Source organism: Clytia hemisphaerica, unplaced genomic scaffold (genome assembly GCF_902728285.1).
Source record: "Clytia hemisphaerica strain Z4C2 unplaced genomic scaffold, Clytia hemisphaerica genome assembly, whole genome shotgun sequence".
Taxonomy (NCBI): domain Eukaryota; kingdom Metazoa; phylum Cnidaria; class Hydrozoa; order Leptothecata; family Clytiidae; genus Clytia; species Clytia hemisphaerica.
This window is the reverse complement of record NW_027104229.1, coordinates 715,664-738,097: the sequence shown is the minus strand read 5'-3', so window position 1 is coordinate 738,097 and position 22,434 is coordinate 715,664. Positions and strand designations below refer to the sequence as shown.

The window sequence follows — 22,434 nt, the reverse complement described above, 5'->3', positions numbered from 1 at the left end:
TATCTTTGTAGTTTTCTTGTTAATTGTTTTGGATTATCAAGTTTTGTTTGTGTCAACATTATTAAGTCACTAACTAAGCTTTTTTTACATGAACTCGAAACAATCAGTCGCTTTAACCCTTTCCGGACGCATGATTTCACGGCTATATGACGCAAACAAAAATTCGATTTTTGACTGACTTTACGAAAATTGCAATAGAAAGTGATTGATAAAAGATATCATGATAAGTAATACCTAATTTTTTTCACATGTAATAGGGGTTTTGAAATACCAAAAAAAAATTTTTAAATATGGCTGACACCTGGTCACGTGACCGAAAAATCGGCAGATTTTTTTTCGGAAAGGCAAAATTTTTGACTTTGAATAAAGAAATAGAGTAAAAGGCATTTGCTTTACGCCTTGAACTTTGAATATGATTTAGAGAATTGAATTATTACTGACCGGGTAAAAAAAATTTCATGTCATAAGCTTTCCAAGAATCTGAGTAAAGTGATTTTTTGTCCAAATTTTTGAGCAATTTTTCCCTTACAGATTTAGCCTGAGTAAATTTGCAACAAACATTGAAACTTTATAATTCTTGTTGTAAACAAGATATCGAAAAGCGGTTTTTTGCAGGTTACGGGAAATTTATCTCAAAATCATTATTCAAAACCATGTTATTGCATTTTGGCGCAAAAACTGTTAAAATCTTTTACAAAGCTATGGGCCACCCGGTGGCCCGTGCGTCATATAGGAACACGATTCATGGGCCACCCAGTGGCCCGTGCGTCCGGAAAGGGTTAAAGGCTAGTCTCGCGATACGAGTGAATTTTTTTTGACGTTTTTGTAAGGTCATTGGTCGGTTGAAAAATGAAGCAATTCCATTGGTCGAAATTGACGTAACAGATGAAAAAAGTAGAACTCCTTTCAGGCCGGTCTCCACTTTCGTGCGACATGAGCGAAAATCTTTTGATGTTTCTATAAGGTTATTGGTCGGTTGAAAAATGAAGCAATTCCATTGGTCTAAATTGACGTATTGTTCGCGCTAAGGTTAAGAAAAAACTGTTGCCCATTTCGCGCGAAAGTGGAGACCGGCCTTGAGTAAAAACTATGACCTTGAACAAAAATGGACCTTTTTTTCTCTATAGAATGGACTGTGTTTGTTTTTTTATATGAGAACAAATTATATAAGAACAAAAGACTTCAAAGGCCAAAATGTTAAGAACAATGTAAGGCTAACATGGTGAAAATAAAAACAATTTAACATTTTTGGGCTTAAAATTAAAAAGAGCTAAGAATATCCGAAAGCTCGGAAAATTTCGGAGCTTCTTACAAAGAAAATATGTTGAAATATTACTCCACCACGTTAAAATATTCCAATTCGTGCTGTTAAACACCCCTGTCTCGAAGCCCCGCCGAAACATTTTCCTACAGCGGAGATAAAACTTTCTATCGAAATCCCAATGAGAGTAAAAAATCCAGAAAATGGTTTTAGAGTGTAACTTTTTTCATTGAATTTTAAATGAGGATAAAATAAAAGTCAATTTTCCAGGGGGCTGAAATTGTAAGGTCTGTTTTCCAACGAGGACGAAAAATGTGCCCAAATTTTTCCAGCAGGGTTTGGGTCCCAAAGGGCTTGTGACACAGGGTGTTTTTAAAAAGGATTCTAGGCTATTAGATGGGAGATGTTGACATAAGACCAACTTACTGAAAGCATAATAATTTTTTCTTTTCAAAAATTGACTCACTTAAAAGGAGGAAAATGTCACTCATTACAATATTCTTCCAACGGTTAAGAGTTTTGTTCCTAAAATGTTCAATATTACAAGACCAAATGGAAGAGTATCGGCTAAGATTCCTTCATTACGACTGTAAATGGCTTAGGTTTTCGAACATTAAATGACGATAACCTAGACATTATTTATTATTTTATAAGAAATTGATTTTTAAAACATTTTTTATATACAAAATGCAAAACTACTTCTATACCTTTTCAACGTAACGAAACTTAAAAATACTACCGTATGTTGGTCTAATGTCGACATCCCTCATCTAATTCCGACACCTTACCTTACAGTACACTTAATTAAAACTACTTGTACACAGAAAAGTAAAGGACGTAACGTCCTAAATACCTAGTTACAGCCTTAAACCGTTACTCACAAAATGCAACTTTCATAAAACTACTATCGTAAGTTGGTCTAATGTCGACATCCCTCATCTAATTCCGACACCTTTTTTATAGATTGGAAAATAAAAAGGTTGGAATTGCTGATGGAAACTAAATTTCTTTGCTTAGCGGTCAGAGACCAAATTATATATTTGTCCATCAGTGATTCTGGTCTTCCTAACTATTCCAATCTCTAAAGAAAGGTGTCAGAATTAGGTGAGGGATGTCGACAATAGACTACCTTACACTACATACCCTTAATTAATTGAATATTTAGTACACAATTATAAAAAAATACTCTATCAATTTCAATAAACCCTTTTAACACTTCTCTTACCATGGAATATAATTCAACAAACGCCCCTTCGAAATGAATACCGAGTTTATGTATCGGAGGATATCGAAGGTGACGGTACGGCTCTTTATCGCCTTTGCTCACCTAAACAGACGACGGTATCTTGGTGTTTTTACCGTCGTCGAGCAAAGTGGACGGTGATTTTCGAGACATGTCAACTTTGCTTTATACCGTCCCCCTCTATTTATCTCGAATACATAAACTCGCTAATACTCTGCTCTGGGAGGCATCATGCCTATGGGGCGTTTCTGAGGGTGTTTTCCGATTTTCCGATAAACAGCATACAGCCATGTCGTTTATACCTCATTTAATCGTCTAAATGCACATAGTATCAGTTTATAACATTTGTTGTCTCCAAAAAAATCTTCCGGTACTTTGTTCCTGCCGATAGACCACATATAGCCTACAGAAAACGGGCTATTTTCAGTCTTTGGTAATGATTTCTTCGGGATCTCTAATCGACCCGTCTTGTCTGTCGGGTGTAGGATACAAATGTCGTCAACATCATCAGGCCATCCTTCCTCACTTATATCCTCAGCGAAAGCACCTTGGCAGAAGGACAACTTTTTTTGACCTTGGGTTGAAAATTTAATTCCTTCGGTGTTAGGGTCCATTTCAATCCTAGCTAAAATATGGTCTGAACACTGGTATGCATGATCTGTCACCATCTTCTTTGATATTTCTACAAACCAAGTTCTATAATCAGGATAAATATCGGTTTTTGTTTCTCTACCTTCTATAAATCGTAACAGACCATCCATAAAATGATCTTCATTTTTGATTCTCTTATTATCTGACTTGTAAGCTCCATACGGTTTTAATTGATTCAAACGACTTTCCAAGGATTCTACTTTGCTTTGAAGCACAGCATTTTCTTCTAATTTTTCACTGAGTTGACTTTGTAAACCTTGGATCTTTTGATCTTTATTTTCTCCAATTGTTACATCAGTGGAAGGGTTTTCAATAATCTGACGAAACTTTGGGACATCGTAATCGAAGAATTGGTTAAATGCGGTCATGCGTGTATTCGCTTGCTGTTTTAGCTTTTTGTTTTCCATGTGTAGTGTTTGAACTGCAATCATTAAATCTCTTTGCGAAACGTTTGGGAAGTCTAGAAAAATATAAAAACGTGTATAATAATCTCAAGTGCCTTATAAAAATACACTACTATTGTTCAGTAGCGTAGACAAGAGTAGACGATGTTATTGTCCGTTACAGTGATGGTTAATCGATCCGTGGTGAAAACCGCCTAAGTTTAAAGGCCGAGCTTGGTTCAAACGATCAAAAACACGCTGGTGGAAGAGGACATAAGACAAGATGGCTGTTGTTTTTCTGTGAAAATCCAGCTCATTATGGATTTTTTCTTCTTGGTTCATTTGTTTTATTGAGACTATACAAGATAACTTAGTTTAAGGGAGTACTCTTTCTTCAAGTATGCTTCTCTAGAAGCTGTTTTTAAAATGATTTTTCAACTAAAGTCTACAACAAAAAGACACAGAAACTATAAGGTAAGTGTGTATTTTGTGTATTTCTTATAAATCCTATGAATCACAGGCAGTGTTTCATTACATATGTGAATACCCTCATATATCCACTCTTAAAAGTTATTTCCATCTGGTGTTAGCAGTTCTTTGACAACTTGAAATTTCAAACAAAGTTTATTTGTGGACTTTACAAACTGCTTTTATACCGTACGACAACTTTCATATTTCCTCAAAATTTGGGATTTCTCATTTTGATTAGTTAAAAATTCAAGTTTTAGGTACTCTGTAAAAATTTATCAGATTATTATTCTAATTTTCTTGGTAGCTAAGAATCAGAAATTTGATGCATGGGAGGAAAATAATGAGAGAATGTGTGGCAGTAATTTGCAGAGAGCACGATACCGAAATGAAATATTTGGCACAGCATCCTGGTATATTTTTGAGATTAGGACTTGGAATATTTCACTTGACGTCCTGGCGGTACAATTTGAGATTATGACTTGGAATATTTCACTTGACGTCCTCGTACAATTTGAGATTATGACTTGGAATATTTTACTGATGCCCTGGTATAAATTGAGATTGTTACTTATGTTATTATGACTTACAATTTTTCACTTGGCGTCCTGGTATATGACTTGGAAAAATTCACACCAGCCTTCTAGAATATGTAAGTCGCGACTATAATATGGTACTGTCGGAGAACAGTTTAGAATCATTTGTTTATGATTGAATTACCTATTTTAATATCAGTTTTTCTATATCAGAAATCTAGTGTCAATTTAAATTTGCTTTGGGGTTTTTACTGATAGGTATTTTTCCATTAAACTTTATAATTTCTGGGGATTTCTTAACATGGATAATTCTCCTTTCATGCTCTTTTCAACGTCTCAAAAACTTTTTGGATGGAAAAGAAATTCAAGCTCAGATCAAAGCAAGATCGACCTACTGCAAAAGCTTTTTAAACTGGAACTTTTTTTCTTTCCGTGCAAAAATTATCATGAGAATTTTCATCCACTGTGTTTTTTATCAACAGGAAAGTCACAAATTGCAAGCATTTATACTTTTAATAATTTTTATCTGTTTGCTTTTGCCTTTGAGCAATTCTGGTGGGGAGAAGATACAAGAACTTTTTATTTTCTTAAAATGGACTTTTTATATATAAGGAATGAAAATAAGGATTATAATCCTCAGGCAAAAAAAAAAAAAACCAACAAACTTGTATGATTTCATGTTTTTTAAGGAATTTTATAAAGTTTAGCTAGATATTCCATAGACATATGAACAGTAAGACATACGCCCGGGGCGTTTATTGAATTTTTTCGATTTTAGGAGGGGCGTTTATTCGAGGGGGCGTTTAAAAGAAGGGGGCGTTTATTAAATTATTTGAGTCTAACGTCGAATATTTTGGGAAATCTACTCTTTATTTTAGTTCTATATCAAGATTTCAGTGCAGATTTCTTTGGTTTTGGTGACTAAAATTGCATCAAAACTACTCTAGTTACAAAAAATGACTAATATCTTCCTTCAATCCCAATCAATACTTGTAATAAAATATTAAAATCACAAGTTTCTAATAAACGCCCCTCCCTTAGAGGGGGCGTTTTTTCGAAGGGGGCGTTTATTTGAGGGGGGCGTTTATTGAATAATTTTCCTTTTCGGAGGGGCGTTTATTCGAGGGGGCGTTTAAAAGAAGGAGGGCGTTTATTGGAAGTAATACGGTAGTATAAGACTGGCAACTCTACCGACTGTAAACTCTTTTCGGCCAGAAAACCCGTTTGCGAATTTTCTTTGGCTTTGGGCTTTTTTCTTAGATAGTGATTCGTCTAAGACAGGAGGGGCGCAAAATTTGTGTAGGAAACCAGATTTTTATGACACTGTAATTATCTATTCATAATAGAAAAAGATAATTACTGTGTCATAAAAATCTGCTCTTTTATACAAATTTTGCGCCCCTCCTGTCTACGCTACTGATTGCTAATGCTTGTTTCTAGACTTCTGCGCATCCTCTACCGAAAACGTTTCTCACGGGAAGTATATCTATAGAGCAAAAACAAGCGAGCCAAAATCGCATCCAGTCAATTTGTTCGCTTTTTATGATTCTAATAATAACGTTTACTGATGGTTATACTACGTTTAACAGTAAAATCAAAAACTGGTACAATTTTCGCTACTTACAAAACACCCCCTTCTCACAGATCCGGTAGGATTTTTTCAGCCAGGGGGATAAAAATAACGGACTGAAACTCGATGGGGATTGGTATTCCCATATTTTTTATGACCGGGGATTTAAACTCTTTTGTTTTCAAGTCAAAATTGAGTTGGGATGGGAAAAATAGCAAATTATTTTGCAATGAGGATTGGTTTATTTAATTTTTTTTAGTGGGGACAAAAATTGGAGTATCAATTTCCACCGGGGGCGATATTTTTGTCAATTTTTCCAGTGGGAAGGGTTCCCAGTGGGTCTGTGAGAAAGGGTGTTACAAACAAACCTCCATCCCATAAAAAGACTTACCATTTATCAGAGCTCCAATCTTCTCTTCTCCATAGATGTCATCCTCGCGGACGACCATTGCTCCATTCAAAGCTACACGGCTAGTAGAGATTTCATTAGTGGTAGAAATTGTTTCGCTTGTGCTTTCTTGGTCATTTTGATTCCCATGTATAGCATATCTCATACTTCTTTCACTAGCATGGTCTTCTGCCTGCTCTGGTGCTCCTGGATCGACAAATCCTCTGAGTGTTTCAGGGCCTGGTCCACGTCTCTGTAACGCAAGGTCTTCAGCATCTAATCTACGTGGTTGATGACTTCCACTTAGCAGCTGCTCTTGACCCCCTAGAGGGCCGAACCTTCTCGATTCCTCAGTTTCTGTTACTGGTCGTTGTAAGGGATTAGTTGCATTTCGTCTTTGGTTACTTGTTACTGGAGGAGCATCCCCTCCTTCAGCTTCTCCACCCCTTACCAGTCTCTCTAAGGAAGGTTTTTCAGCATTTAGTCCTAAGCTCGGAGTACTGCTATCATTAAGAAGCTGTTGCTGTTGTGTATTTCTGTGTATTTCTGGATTTCTGGATGGAGCTGAATCTTGATTGATATCCTCATTCTTGGGCTCAATTTGAAGTGGTTGTGTAGGAGGAGCAAGAGGAGGAACAGCAGGGTTTCTATTGCTCATACGATGTTTTTGAGATCTTGGAACATCGTGTTGGAAAGCCTGTGAAGGACTGTTTGCTTCTATATTCAATCGATAATTAGAAGATGCTTGCTGCTGCAATGCTCGAAGGCTAGAAGGGTCTTCTATAGGTTGTGGTCGAGACATCTCTGACTCGACTATAGTTTCTTCTCCTTGTCGATCACTGTTACTTTCTGGCTCTATAACTGCTTTCCTTGGTACTCTTTGTTTTCCTGGCTCTGGTTTCTTGCTGTTTCTAGTTGAAGGTTGTTGTTTACTTCGACATGACCACGGCCAATAACTTGCCATTAATCAAAATTCGAGTTATTATAGAGTACGAGTGATTTCATGAATTACTCTCACTTGTCCATTAGATTAAAAAATATTGATCAGAAATCGATTCAGCTGTAGAATAAATGTAACCAATATGAATATGAAGGTATTCTTCCAATCTTTTCAAAGTAGTTAATCTTTAAAGTTTAATAATCGATTCTGCACGCAGTCGTCCTTTTTTTGGTGCTCAGTAGCAGTAAAAAGTTACACTTTTATAGAAGCCTTATAAACAATGTGTTCCCCTTCAGCAAGAGGAGCCTTTTACCATAAAGCTCATGTGATGATTCCAAAAGCGTAAAGTTCAATCTCTAACTGCAATCGTCCTCAGTTGCAGTTAAGAATTACAGTTTTAATATAAGACATGTAAATAGTGTTTGATCCCCTTCAGCAAGAGAATCCTCTCATGTGATGATCCCAAAGCGCAAGGTAAAAATAAAATGAACGGGGATATTTTTTCGCAAATGGATCTCCATCACACTTTAAAACTTGAGGTTATTAATGATTTCTTTTTTTGAAGGCAATGATAATACCGCAGTGTATAAAACTCAATTATTTTTTTAATAAGAATATTATAACATCTTCCACCTTGCCCGATAATGGGAGAAAAATTTTCTTGTGAAACATAGAAAAATGTTTTGTAAATCTCTTGATCCAAACCACGACAAACTTTCAATATAATTCTCGCTTACTCGATAAGCTCAAACCTATTTTTGTTATTATGCGTGATTATCAACACGCCAACTTTTTCGTCTGCTGAATTCAATTTTTGCGACTTTTTATCAATTAGGTATTTCATTATGACTATAATTGCGAAATGACGACTGATAATAATTAAAGCACAATTATTGAAGAAGTTTTTTTTTCTTCATTTTCAATCTTCATTTTCTGATCTGTTTTTGAATTTTTAATAATAATATTCCACTCATGTTTGTCTTTTCAACAAGCACACTGCTGTCTAATTCGATCTCCAAAAGTTATTGTCTTTCTTGCCTCTGTTGCAGATTATATTCAGACCACTGACCTTTATATGTCCCTGGACCAAGTTACTCAATGCCGGCCAAATATTATGATCGGAGAGAGCGCTAGATCTTATTTCGCTTGTACGCGAGTGATATAGCGCCGTTTGTCGGTAGGCAAAGTTTCAAACACTACAATGGCTTCTTTGCGGGTACCAACTTTCAAAAAACTTTCGATCAAAGATGGCGGATATAGCTTGGTCCAGGGTTATATAAAAGTCAGTGATTCAGACAGACTTTAGTTTGTTTGTGTTATGTTAGTTTCAAAAATACCAACTTGACATTCTTACAAAAAAATGCGTTTAACACTACGATGGAGTTTCAGTGAGGAGATAATATACTGACATTAGAAATTAGTTTCATTTCAAGCTAAATGCAATGTCAAAGTTAATGTCATTTTTCTCTTCTTTCAATAAGTCAGGATATGTAATGCAGTTCCGAGAATCCTATTGTATTATTCAATCTTTTTTGAATTCAATAGTAGAGGCCAATGGTGAAAAAATTGTGCAACTTAGGGTCAAAGCAGAATTTTTTTTTCAGAGACCGAGTTTAGACCTAACTAAATAACTTGGGCCCGGGACCCACTCGAATTTCCCCAATTTTTTGGGATAATTTACGATGAGGTTATCCTAGAAGATGTAGTCATATTATATACCGTTGGATCGGAAATTCAACATAGATTCCAAAAAAGGATTATCTCATGCCATAAAAATCAAGCCAATAAAAGTTATTCATTCCCAAAGTGAGTGATGACGTCATCAATTTCTTTGGCTTAGAGGATATCTCACATTGTTTTTATAAGCATCCAGGTTGTTAATGCTCGAGGGTTCAATTTTTCCAATTTTCTTTTCGCTTTAAGTAAAAGCTTTTTAGATAATCTAACCATGGCAAAGGATACCCTTTATATCAAGGGTGTTCAAAGCATTTTTTTTCGGAAAATGATCTAGAATGCTAAGCGGCCCCAGGGCTGACCCAAAAATTGGAGGGGCTTTTAAAGTGTGTAGAGGTAAATCTACTGCAATATTTTGTTACCAAATTCCTTGATGATGATATTCTTAGCATGTTTTAATTATTTTGCCATACAGTTTCATCACAAAAATTCTTATAAAGTATATTCTTATAAAAAAAAGCGTGTAATCAGCACAGAAGTTATAGAAAAACTACTTTGAAAAGAATTTTTGGACCTTTCAAATAATTCATGTCTAGGCCTTTTATATTACCACGTTCCGGCATACCGGATAAGTGGGATGGGGGAACCTGGGAACCTAAAGTGGGAACCTAAATGAACACCTGAAAAGTGGGATGGGGGAACCTAAAGTGGGAACCTAAATGAACACCTGAAAAGTGGGATGGGGGAACCTAAAGTGGGAACCTATGGAACCTAATGAACACCGGAAAAGTGGGGATGGGGGGGGGAACCTAAGTGGGAACCTAAATGAACACCGGAAAAGTGGGATGGGGGGGGTGGTGGGTGACACCGGAAAGTGGATGGGGGAACCTAAGTGGGAACCTAAATGAACACCTGAAAAGTGGGATGGGGGAACCTAAGTGGGAACCTAAATGAACACCGGAAAAGTGGGATGGGGGAACCTAAGTGGGAACCTAATTTTTTATTTTTTTTATTTTATTTTTTTTTATTTTTATTTTTTTGTAGCAATATATTTCGCACGTCTATTGACCTCCCATGAAACAGAACTTTTGATTTTACATTTTATAAAGTTTTTTCTCCCTTTCATTTATCAAACGCTCTTTGAAGACTTGTAAAGATGGTGCTTCAACAATATCTTCTTCTAGATCATTCCAAGGTTTCACACTTCTGTAAAAAAGAGAGTTGCTTTGGTAGCCTCTCATACCGTCATTAGCAAAGTTCCTTTGAAGCTCGTAATCATGCTGACGTCGTGGTCGTGTTCGAGGAGTAAATTTCTCTGATCTTATAGACTCGTCATAAATGTGGAGGTTCTTGAAAACTTCCACCATATCACCAATTTGCCGCCTGGTCTTTAGGCTAGGTAGATTGATGAGTCGTAGACGATCTTCGTATGAGTAGTTTCTATAGCAACTAACTAGCCTTGTAGCTCTTCGTTGGACGCCCTCGATTACATTGATATGTTTGATTAGCCTTGGAGACCATACTACATGTGCATATTCCAAATGGGGTCTGACAAATGCAATGAAAAGCGTTCGAAACATATCTGGTGAGAGAAATTCGAAGCTCCTGCTAATCAAGCCAACGATAGAGTTAGCTTTCTTGATTTTACTGAATATATGGGCTTCAAAGGTCAGGTCACTATCGATTATCACTCCTAGATCTTTTTCTTGGTCAACATGTTCTAGAACAGATCCTGATAGGGATGGACATATTTGATGTTCCAAAATTTACCCAGTGTTAAAACACTTGTTCGGATGAAATTCTAAAAGCCGGACTGGCTTTGACCAAATTTTAAACCCTTAGAGTGCACTTATTCTCATTTTTGCTCATTTCCACCCTTACAGTGTACTTTGGGAAGCTTGGAAAAAAGGGCCGCACGTACGGTAGGTCATTTACGTTGAGTGCCCCCCCCCCGTGGATCTATGCTTATGTGTATTGAAACGTGGCAAGCCGTGCAATATGTTCTATTTTAATTAATTTTTAATTAATGAAGTGTATTCACACGCTGTACTGTTTGGTTGGTTCAGAAAGAGAAACGAGCTAGAATCCGTTAAATGTTAAGCGACCCCAGCCCTGACCCGAAAATTGGAGCTGCTAATAAAAAACAATGTGTATTGCATCAAGAGTGAACAAAAACTAGATCGTAAATAATGTTTTACTAGATTCTGTATTCAAGCAAATTAGATCCGTGCAAAAGAAAGAAGAGGCTCTAAGTTATCCATCGAGCTATGAACGAACTTCTAATTCCTTCTAGATTTGAAGATATGACGGTTTAAAGTTTAAAGTTTAAAGTCAATTAAGTCAATTTACTAAAAAGAACCTTTCAAAAAGATGCACTATAAAACTGCTGATAAATAAACATGCTTTTTTGAGCTAATTGAATAAATAAATTCCCTTTGTTTTATTTTCAACATTATTGTTTGCGAACCGTAATGTAAAAAGTAAATAACTGGTGTTCTTATTATGATAAAAGGTTTTTTCTTTCCTTGCATATAATATCTTTCTTATCTTTATGTATTTGTTTTTAAAGAAAAATATTTCAATTCTATTAATAATTAAACAACTTAGGTTCCCACTTAGGTTCCCCCATCCCACTTTTCCGGTGTTCATTTAGGTTCCCACTTAGGTTCCCCCATCCCACTTTTCCGGTGTTCATTTAGGTTCCCACTTAGGTTCCCCCATCCCACTTTTCAGGTGTTCATTTAGGTTCCCACTTAGGTTCCCCCATCCCACTTTTCAGGTGTTCATTTAGGTTCCCACTTTAGGTTCCCAGGTTCCCCCATCCCACTTATCCGGTATGCCCCACGTTCCTACTCTAAAGTAATCATTGAAGGGGCCTCGCCCAGAATGCTAAAGGACACTTTTTCTATTGTTTCTCCACTAAAAAGGTTGTTTTTACCAAAAATTTAGGGATTTAAGGAAGGATAGCTTTTTGATTCACAGTTTATGTAGAGACAATTTTTCTTTCATCCAAATTTTCCACCACACAAGCACATCAAGAAAAGAATCTCCCAGTCGCCATTGATCACTATTACCATAATTTTGACCATGTGCTGCTAAAACCTAAAACCATGTTCATCTTCATTAGGGGTCACTCACATATCGATTCTTCCCACGACTAACGTCAAATTGACGCTAAGGGGTGGGTGGGTTAGAGTCTTTGACGCTAAGAAATTTCACCAGAAATATCGATTTTTAATACGTTTATTCCTTGACAAATGTTACTTTCCATATTTCTTTTCCTCCTTTTACATACCTAAATATTCGTTCGCTTCGCTATTTTGCAGAAATTTTAACCAAAACAAACGGCCCGATGTTTATGTCACGAGTTCCTTTTGTTCAGACGGTCTGCACGGCCCTTGAATTTCGCTGACGGCCGGTCTTTTTTTGTTAAATGCGGCTTTTCTGTTGATTATGATTATGGAGATAATAAATTCCGGCAACTTTCCGAAAAAAGTTTAGAAATTATCTCCATTATTTTTAAAATGTAAACTGCCTGAGCAAGCCGTACAGAATTAAAGATGGCTCCCGACGAAACAACGATGAAAGTGAAGGAGAAAATTTAGAGTTTCATCGATTTTCGATAATTTTGAACTTTGACGTTAAGAGGTGGGGGTGGGGGGGTTTTCAAATTAGCGTCAATTTGACGTTAGTCGTGGGAAGAATCGATATGTGAGTGACCCCTTAATGTGAATATCGTACGCTATATATCTCAATTCAATTCCCCAATACAGTACTAGTTAAGATTCACTAAAATCATGTGGACCGGCCATTGTCTCGAGGCTGGTCCGTCTGGCATGGGCTTCTCTGGTTTACAAGTGTGCTTTAATCACCATTGAATATTGGGCTGTTCCATTTAAAAACCATACAGGGGGTGGACGAACCTCTTCAAGCAAAAAAAAAATTATTGAAAATATGGGATACCCCCTGGAAAATGGCAAAATTTACTCTTGGAAAAATTCTTTTCCGCATACCTTAAAGCAAGGGTGGATGAACTAAAATCAGTCTTTTACCCCTTGGAAAAATGAAAAAACACCCCCTGGAATTTGTTCTTGGATTACTCTATGGAAATGTTCGTCCACCCATGTATTGTTATAAGATGTAATGGCCCATTTATAGATTGCACTTGCAGTGCCGTAGGAAGCATTTTCATATTGGGGGGGGGGCTGAAGTTTAGTGACACCGCGAGGGCCAACCATGGTTTGGCCCGAGGGGGGGGGGAATTTTGAAAATTTGAGCTCTAGATTGCTTGAAAATGCACTCAATTGTGACAATTATGACAAATTAAAAAAGAAAAACTTTGTATTTTGCAAAATAACCATTTTTGAAAAAATTATTGGGGGGGCATAGCCCCCCCTTGCCCCCCCCAGTTGCTACGGCACTGACTTGACAATGTATCTTTGTTGCTTAGGTTGTGAAATTGTTGTTGTTGTATCGTGCGAAGATCATGTTAATCTTTGGAAAAGAAGACTATGAGCGTCTTTAAAGGTTAGTTTATGAATCTTTTTCTCCTTTGCAAAATAAGTCATTTCACAGTCGAAATGAATCATGGGTAATTAACACTGATTGCACCCCGATAACGGCTTCCTGTTGGTAAGGCGCAAAAATCTTCAAAATTTTTCAAAACATTGGACCAATAGTAAGTCGTTGTTAGCGCGCCATGGTCCTGATTACCCATTACGCTTTGCGACTGTAAAATGTTCTATACACTTTCTGATTCTGTTCTTGATGATATCAAAGAAGACTATGTACTGCCCACCTCATTGACTTTAAAGTCCGAAGGGCTAGAGTAGAATCTCTAACCTTTCACAGCAAGAAAAAGTGAAGCCACTTATTTCCCATCCAGAACGCGCCTAAAACGTGTTGCAATCATGACGACGGATTGTATCTAGCGGTTCCTTCGTTTTTGAGGGCTGCATTTTTTTAAATCTAGCGATAGACTTTCAATCTGGCGTTTGTGTAAAAACCACGCGTGGGCTTTCTGGATGGGAAACTAAGTGGCTTCATTTCCCAACCAGGAGTCTCAAGTCTAGTCCTTCGGGCTTGGAAGTCAATGTCCCACCTCCCCCTAGTCTGGAGATCCATGCTATGATTTCTTCTTTTATATATTGATGGCGAAATGAATAGCATGGCTTGGGCTATGAGTTTGAATTTCCCAGCTCCAAACGACAGTTGAAACAGGTTGAAAAGACAGCGAATCAAATTCTGTTATTATTTCACTGTCATACTTTCATAGAAAAAACACAACTTCCTTAAGTTCTTTTAATTTTAGTAAGTGAGGGCGTAAATATTTTGAGGCAAAAATATGCCTCATAGCCTGAACGTCAGTTTATAAAAATTAAGGACGGGTTTCCTGTCTATCCTCTACCTTAACGAGAAGAACTGTTTCAAAGCATTTCTTCAAGACGTCCCATTTTCATTAAAAATTCTCATGGTTTTCATAGCCAAATTACTCATTTAATACAAGCTTGTGTCATTAAAGTAGCAATTATCTCCATAGTCATATTTGAATGGTTAGATACTTGGTTTGGTTATAATTAGCCATGTAACTTTTAACTTCATATTAACAAGAATTTTCTCATCATTAATCGAAAATCTTAATAAAAAAATGTCATAAAAATGAGTCAAATAATTAGTCGAAATTCGCCTATACAAACGAAGCTGGACTTTTGTTGAATTTGAAAAGCTTTTCATTGATTAGGTTCGTGTAACTAGTGTAATTTCAAGTCGATAGATGGAAAATTGAACAAAACTTTTTTGAACTGTTTTTGAAATTTAACATACGCATTAGCAACCGTTGATCCTTTTATTGACAACTAGACGACGTTCGTTGCTTGAAGATCGATTTTTCACGGTATTTAACTTACTCAAGATTACGACTTGGAATAATGGCTCTTCCGTTTATTTTTATGCTGACTGTGCTGTTTCAACTTATGGTTGTAAAAGGTAAGACAAGTGCTATTTATCTTTTTTTAGCTTAGTTTTGCTTTGCCCTAGAGCTTTGATTGAGCCTGGGTTACTTAGGCAAAAATATGAAAATTTAGAATTTTTTTTGAAAAAATATCGGCAGGGGTCACTTTTTGGCAATTAAGTTTCTCCAAGAGTCGCCTTTTCAGTAAAAAATCGATCTCCCTAAGGGCAGGGGTTTTGAGTCGCATACATACTCGACTTTCTCGAATCTACAACCCTACTTCTCCCTGGCCCCCGAACAGAATTCAATAGATTTGAAAAATTTGTCAACAACAACATAGTCTCTTTGCCTAAATTGAGTGATTTCCTGCGTAATCAGAAGTTCGACCCCTTGTCACCGTGTGCTAACTCAGTAATTAGTTTTTGATTTCACTAGATCCTGACTAACTGAGGACTATGATAAAGAATCTTTTGCATGGCCCTCGATTTTACGGGTCAGAACTGCGGGTATTTCCAAACCGCTTAAGTTACTCCGCCGTCTTTTTTTATGCTTTAGTTATGTATTTTTTGAAGCTCCCTTAGTTAAGACTGATAAGAATTACCATAAATAAAATTTGATCAATCTGATACTTTTCATTCTAACAGGTGCGACTATCACGTCACAATCAGACAAACCCATTTCATTTGATGCTGGTGACAAGATCTTAATGCAATGGACATACCAAATTAAATCGTTTGAGAATTTTCTTTCCCTCGAGTGTGGAAAATTTAACAAGTCGCTTCCTCAACGAGATCAATTGAAAGTTCTGGTTACTTTGGATGAACAAGGAAGTATCACGGTGCAGCAACCTACTTTCGCCAATGCTCAAGGTATTTCTATTTCCATCTATTTATTTACATAAGCCTAAAAAAGCTAACATCGCAAATTAAGGTTTAAGGTACCGGGTACAAGGTTGTGATTCTTTTTTTTTTTCAATACATTAGGCTCTCGCTTGTTCGAACTTCTATTATTAGAATATTTCTATATTTGGGACTCATTATCAGACCACGTCAAAGAGAAACCCTTTCTATGATTCGAATCTCTCTGTGGTTCAAACAAGTGAGATTCTGCGTTTGATTTCGAATAAGCGAGAGTCAACTGTGGTCTCAACTCCAGAAGAACCAGAATCTGATACGATTCTGACTGTGGTTATGTCCCAAATACTTTGTAATCAACAAGAGAGAGATGAAAATGATCGAATTTGGCTACAAATGTTCTGATGAAAAAAATAGCGTGTCATTTAAAGAGAACAGCCGAACTGGTGCCCGGGTGTTCGAGAGATACTTTGGAAGAAACACAAAATTCTTTGACTGGTGTACAATGTTAGTGTTTATCTCGGGGAAAATCTGATAGTTAAGTTACATAATTCTTTGAATCACATGTGCGTGGTATTTTCCCGCGCTTTTTTAAGGCGCCAATATTGAAGAAAACTGGGAAAAAAATTTAGGTTGTAGGACACCCGAATCAGGATCGACTGTGCCCCCCCCCCCATAACAGTTTTCCGTAGCTTAATAGACTTTGCCTTGGTTGGACGCAAAAACTTAAATATTTCAAGTTGACTTTCTAAGGTAAGAAGACACTGGATAAGAACTTTATATTTGATAACAGAGGTTGAAACGTGTACTTTCACTTGGGTAGTTATCTGGTACCATCCGACACGCTGAAGCTCTGAAGGTCGGGAAAACTTTCAACACCTGGAAGGTTTAGATTACGGAATTTCGCAAGACCGCGTCAAAGGGTTTTGCAGCGAAGATGTGGACCAAGCGAAATATTTTCAGGTTTATGCGCAAAGGTTGTTGAACCCAACTTGGGATGCGGCACATCAAAGGCCGCCTATCATTTAACTCTAATGGGAAATTGGCCCGCTCCTCTAGAGCTTTAACGAACGGGCAGCCTCCATTCCGCCATCGGAATATCAATATATATATATTTAGTGTTATTCTTTTTTTTTTGTTTCAGTATCTCTCAAAAACGAGAAGCTTCCATTTCCGCGAGAAATCGGGTCTTTTATAGCCCGCAAACCCTTGAAATATTCTTAACTTGTTCATAATATTTCGGGTGTCGTTTTTATAAAAAAACGTATATTTTCACTTGGGTAGTAAACATTTAGTGTTCTTTTCTTTTGTTTCAGCATCTCTCAAAAACGAGAAGCTTTCATTAACCTTGACCAAAACGAAGGACGAAGCTGCAGGATTTTACAGATGTAAACTCTTGGTGTATGATGAAACGTCCAGCTCAATACAAACAGTGCAATCTTCTCTCGTCCGACTGATAGGTACGTTGTTTCAACGTTTTTCTAACGTTATATGGACGTTGCGAACGTTAGAAAAACGTCGAAACAACGTTGTGTGCAAGCTGGGAATCTCGCGTTTATCGCTTCGTAGTACACTTTGTGCGCATTGTCTGTTTGATAAAAAAAAATCCCAGGAGACCTCTGCGATGAAGTATGATTTATAAATAGCAACACTTCTCACGTTGTCTCCCTTTCTCTTCATCATTCCATTGGAGCGGTCGGTTTGAAAAATCTCAAATGAGACAAAACAATGACAACAGACTCTCTACGGCAATGAATTTTAAAATTAGCTGTAGATACTGGGTTTGTGTACAGACAAGTAGGTACCCAACTGTCACAAAACGTTGTTTCAACGATTATCTAATGCTCACAACGTCCATATAACGTTGGATGAACGTTGAAACAACAACGTTGTTTGCCAACTGGTATCGGAAACTGTTGAACTTTAAATACCAAATAATTTCAATCGGTGTTGACCTTTTGCACTCGTTGAAAAGACTTTTTAGAGTGGTTTTATTTGTTCAGTCTAATTTTTTATTTAGGCCAAAGGTATAGCATAAAGTTTTTATCTGATTGACTTGAATCAATGATAAACTTTTAAAGTGATATACATTTCAAATTTTTTCTTTGTTTAATTTTGTTGATAATGTTATAACACTCGCAATTATCTTTTCAAAGAGCCTAAAATTGCAATTAATTTCGAATTTTTTCAAATCCTTACTTTTTTATTACACAATGGTACACAATGGTACACAATCATACTAATCAGATTTTTTTCATCTAGTCAGTAAATTGATTTTTTAGCGCAAGACAAAGAGGCGATCGCTGCATCCCAAGCACGTGAGAAAGAAGAAAAAGAACGAAACATTATTATCATCGGTATCTCAGTAGCACTGGTTGGTCTAATTGTTATTATCGTTGTCATAGTAATTCTCATCAAACGTAGAAACTCAAAACGAGGCCAAAGCAATATGGTAGGGAATTTGAAACAGAAAAAGAATAGAAAGAAGAAGAGTAACAGCAAACGAAAATTAACGAAAGATGATATACAGACAGACAATCAGGATGGATCGAACGCCCCTTTGTATTCACAGGTAAAGGAATGATAACAATCGAAACACAGTGCTAATTACCAAACTCTTCTTTCTGACTGAAAAGATAACGTGAAGTTCAGCAAGTTTTTACAGGCTAAGTTTCGAAATTTTAAAATCACGTCGAAAAATCGAATGTCTAGAGACCATGGCGTTCTAAATCTACATTTATAGCACAATAGATTTAGAATGCCATGCTAGAGACCAATCTTGCTCCACGTCTGCGTCAATTTAAATCTATTTATTTAAAATCTATAGATGAGTAAGCAAACGATCTCACTCTTACTTAAAAACAAAACCTTTAAGCTTAAACGAATTTCAAATACAGGCTTGCAGGAAAAGATCGATCAATATTGGATTTAGAAATCCTTCCATCCCCAATCCTAAGTTCGCTTGTCAAATTAAGTTCGTTGCGTCATACACACGTGTTGGCAATGTATAAAATCAAAACACTAATTTCCTATTAGCAGATTCATATAAGAAAGTCATGAAAAAAAAACGTCGAATAAAGCTCTAATTGGCTGAGACATGCAAATATTACCTCATACTCTTGAGTTATTGCTTACCTGTGCAATATTCAGCCAATCAGAGCTTTGATCGACGTTTTTTCGTAACTTCGTTACAATTTACTATTTTTTTTTCCTTTTAGAATGAAGAACCAACTTCGACCAATGAGAAGAAGATCGAGATTGTGTCAACACCAGAAGGAGCACTCCAAAGACCTTACTATGACGACGAAGACTTAAAAGATTATGTTTGAGGTCAATTATAAACAGAACTCTAAAATCAAGATCATCTCGTTTATTCATGATATATGCACCAATGGAGAGAACTTCGAAAATTTTCCACCCAATACGTCACTTTTTCTATTGTTTAAGTGACGTATTGGGTGGAAGATTTTTAAAATTCTCAGAAGACTATCCAGTGGTGCATATCATGAATATTCCACTTAGATGAGAAGCTAATCATTGTCATGTATCTGCCTGTTATGACCCTGGGGGGACACAAATGTTAATTCAGATTTCAAATACACGTTTTTTTATAAGAACATCCAAAATTATTTAAGCCTTTTTTCGAGTTTTAAGCCTTAGAATGTTCTTAACATGTTCTTATTTGTGAGCTCGTCCATTTTCTTATGAAATCGGATTTGGAGTGAGCAAAGCCTTAAAAAGTTCTTAAACTTGTTCTGATTTTAGTCGTCGAAGTTTTATGTTCTTATATATAGTTTGTTCTTATAAAAACAGATGTAGCTACTAAGCTAGTCATTGTTTTTATCGGTCTTATAGAGATTTAGTTGGATCTCATATAGTATTTCGTAATTCACATTACCGATGCAGTCGGCTAATCCAGTTTTTATTTTGGAGGAAAAAATCTGAAGGTTTTTCCCTATCCCAAGTCCATCTCTTTTGCTACCATATGGAAACCAGTATCAAGAGAATTTGTCTAATTTCGCTAACATGGTTTCCACATATAGTTTCAAAGCGAATATGTAATTCTGAATAACCTGTGGACCAAAGACCTCGGCTATCTGAGTTGCCTTTTTCTCAATGTTCTTGTAAATGTTCTCTTCACAATTAACTTAAGTGGATTAATTTTTGCGGGGATTTAATTTGGCGAATTATCAATTTTGTAAAATTTAGCGGGGATTTAATTTGGCAAATGGTAAGGTTTTAGTCTCTGGTAAGCTAAGAAAATACGTGATTTTACTAAGAAATGCATAGTCTCCAAAGAATTTCTATCTTAACAAAATTTCGTTAAATTTGGCGGGGATTTAATTTGGCGAATGGTCGATTTTTGAAACTTTTGCAGGGATTTAATTTGTTTAATTTGACGATTTTTGACAAAATTCGTCAAATTCGTCAAATTTAATAATTGCCAAAATTTATCTACTTAAAGTAGAGTGCTTGATACTCTGAAAATTCAACTGAAGATTGCACCAATACATGTAACCAGTGGTGTGGTATAGAAAAATAATGTTTCTTTTAATGAAGTCATTTTCAATGTCGTATTTGTATATTAATTTTTTGTAAAACTGAAATTATGTTTATCGAATTATATAGTATTTAAAAACCATCTATTTTTCTTTCTGCACTCCTTGTTTTAACGCTGACATCCCTGCTCCTTTTTTATCTCGAGAGAATGGGCTATTACATTAAAAAGCCATACAAGGGGGCGGACTAGAATATTGGTTGAGATTTTTCAGAATGTTCTGGTCGGAAAATTTTCCAAAAGTTTATTAGCTGGGCCAGGGTGCCTATAAGGTACCCCGGAACTTTCATTTACTCGGCCTATCAACAAAAATCAAGGGTGTCTGATTTAAAATATGTGCCTGATATGAAATTATATGAAGAAAGAGAAATTGACCTTTGAAATGTTCTTTCAAAAAAATACAGTCTTCTTATCAACGTTTCAAAGTGACAATATAATCTGCCCTCAACTTCTTTTTTAATAAGAAGGAATGAAGATTTTTGATATTTAGATATTAAAACCTTTCATGAAAATGTTATAAAGATATAACCATGATCTGTTGTTTTTTTTTTGAAAATCTGGTTTATAATCTGAAGAAACTCATGAAACCTTTGTATTTTTTTCGTATTATTTTCGAATGTGTGATGATTTGAAACATGTGGCTTTATCATTCGGTACCACTACATGAAAATGGCAACTATACGCTTTTTTTTAAAGAATACACTGTATGGCCAAAAAATTAAGAATATGCTAAGAATTTCACATCATGGAATTTTGAGACGTATGTACTAAATGTTAAATCTAGTCTGAATTAGGATCCTAACCTAAGAATGCTGTAAGAATATTTTAGGATGATTTTCCCAAAAAAGTTAAGAATATCCATGATAAAATGGATTTACACCATTCTTATAAAAAAAAGAAGCTTATATTGCCTTAACGGGACATGTTTCCCAAACGGGAGGGTGAAAATAACTCGAAAAGGAAAATGTTTCCAGATTGAAAATTTCATCACTGTTTCCCTTTTTGGTCAAGAACTTTTCATCGTCCCCGAATGGGAAAAAGAATTTTTGTAAACAAAGCAGATTTTTGTTTCCCGATCGCGAAAAAGTTTCCCAAATAGGGAAGTTTTTAATTGGAAATGGGGAAAGTAGAATTAAGAAGCGATTTCCCGATGGATTTGGTGAATATTATTTTCTTTCCCTCCTTAACAAGAGGGACAAGCCACTTTCCCGATCGGGAAACTGGTCAGCTTCTCGATTTGGAAGGTCTAGCCATTTCGGGAAGTTTTTCCACCTTCCCGTTCGGGAAATATTTCCCGCTATTAAAGGTAATAGTTGCCTTTTCCATATAGTGGTCCCGACTGTTTATGTCGGTTATGTTATATGAATATCGGAGTTTATATAATAGACTCTCGCTTATTCGAACTTCTATTATTCGAATCTTTCTATAATTCGAACTTATTCCCAGTCCCTGTTAAGGAGAAACCCTTTTAATATACTTTCTATTATTCAAATCTCTCTGTAATTCGAACAAGTAAGATTCCACGTTCGGGTTAGAATTAGCGATAGCCAATTTTACTGGGGCTGTTTCTGTTCGGAGGTCAAATTATTGGTAATGGCTCCTGAAATAATAGAGCTTTTGCCATGAAATTTTCTTTAAATAACAGTAAGGTGTCACAAAAATTGACACTTTTCGAAATACAAATTTATTTTTAATGTCAAATATATCGTTTAAACCGTAATTTATTGAATATTTAGGATAAAATAAGCATTTTAAACTCAGGCAACTTCTTTCTAAAGCCTTTGTTAGAATACAATAGCTATTTATAGGAACAAAAGTAATTTTCGGTTTTTGCTCACTTTGCTCACTTTCGTTCAAAAAGACCCACTACATCAAAAGTTAAGGGGTGGTACAGGAAAAGCCCCCCCCCTAGTTCTGAACCGCCCCTAAAAGCCTAGGTTGAATAGGGTTAAAGTGGT

The 22,434-nt window shown here is 36.1% G+C and overlaps 3 protein-coding genes across 3 annotated transcripts in view; 2 read left to right on the top strand and 1 right to left on the bottom strand.

Annotated features, from left to right (window-relative positions):
* The window catches only part of LOC136815901 (uncharacterized), a 54,131-nt gene that overhangs the window by 18,825 nt on the left and 12,872 nt on the right, over positions 1-22,434 (top strand). Inside the window, exon 3 of the mRNA XM_067072354.1 lies at positions 13,565-13,641. The gene's annotated coding sequence lies outside the window, so the exon portion shown is untranslated. The remainder of the gene's footprint in view (positions 1-13,564; positions 13,642-22,434) is intronic.
* Positions 1,830-7,911, bottom strand: LOC136815899 (uncharacterized). Its single transcript, XM_067072348.1, has 2 exons — positions 6,504-7,911; positions 1,830-3,615 (listed from the first exon to the last, which is right to left on the bottom strand). Exons 1-2 carry the CDS (start codon positions 7,462-7,464, stop codon positions 2,801-2,803), a joined length of 1,776 nt encoding a protein of 591 aa, XP_066928449.1. The 5' UTR covers positions 7,465-7,911; the 3' UTR covers positions 1,830-2,800.
* On the top strand, positions 14,845-19,559 carry LOC136815903 (uncharacterized). The gene is made up of 5 exons (XM_067072355.1): positions 14,845-15,099; positions 15,709-15,933; positions 17,235-17,378; positions 18,201-18,490; positions 19,137-19,559. Exons 1-5 carry the CDS (start codon positions 15,042-15,044, stop codon positions 19,245-19,247), a joined length of 828 nt encoding a protein of 275 aa, XP_066928456.1. The 5' UTR covers positions 14,845-15,041; the 3' UTR covers positions 19,248-19,559.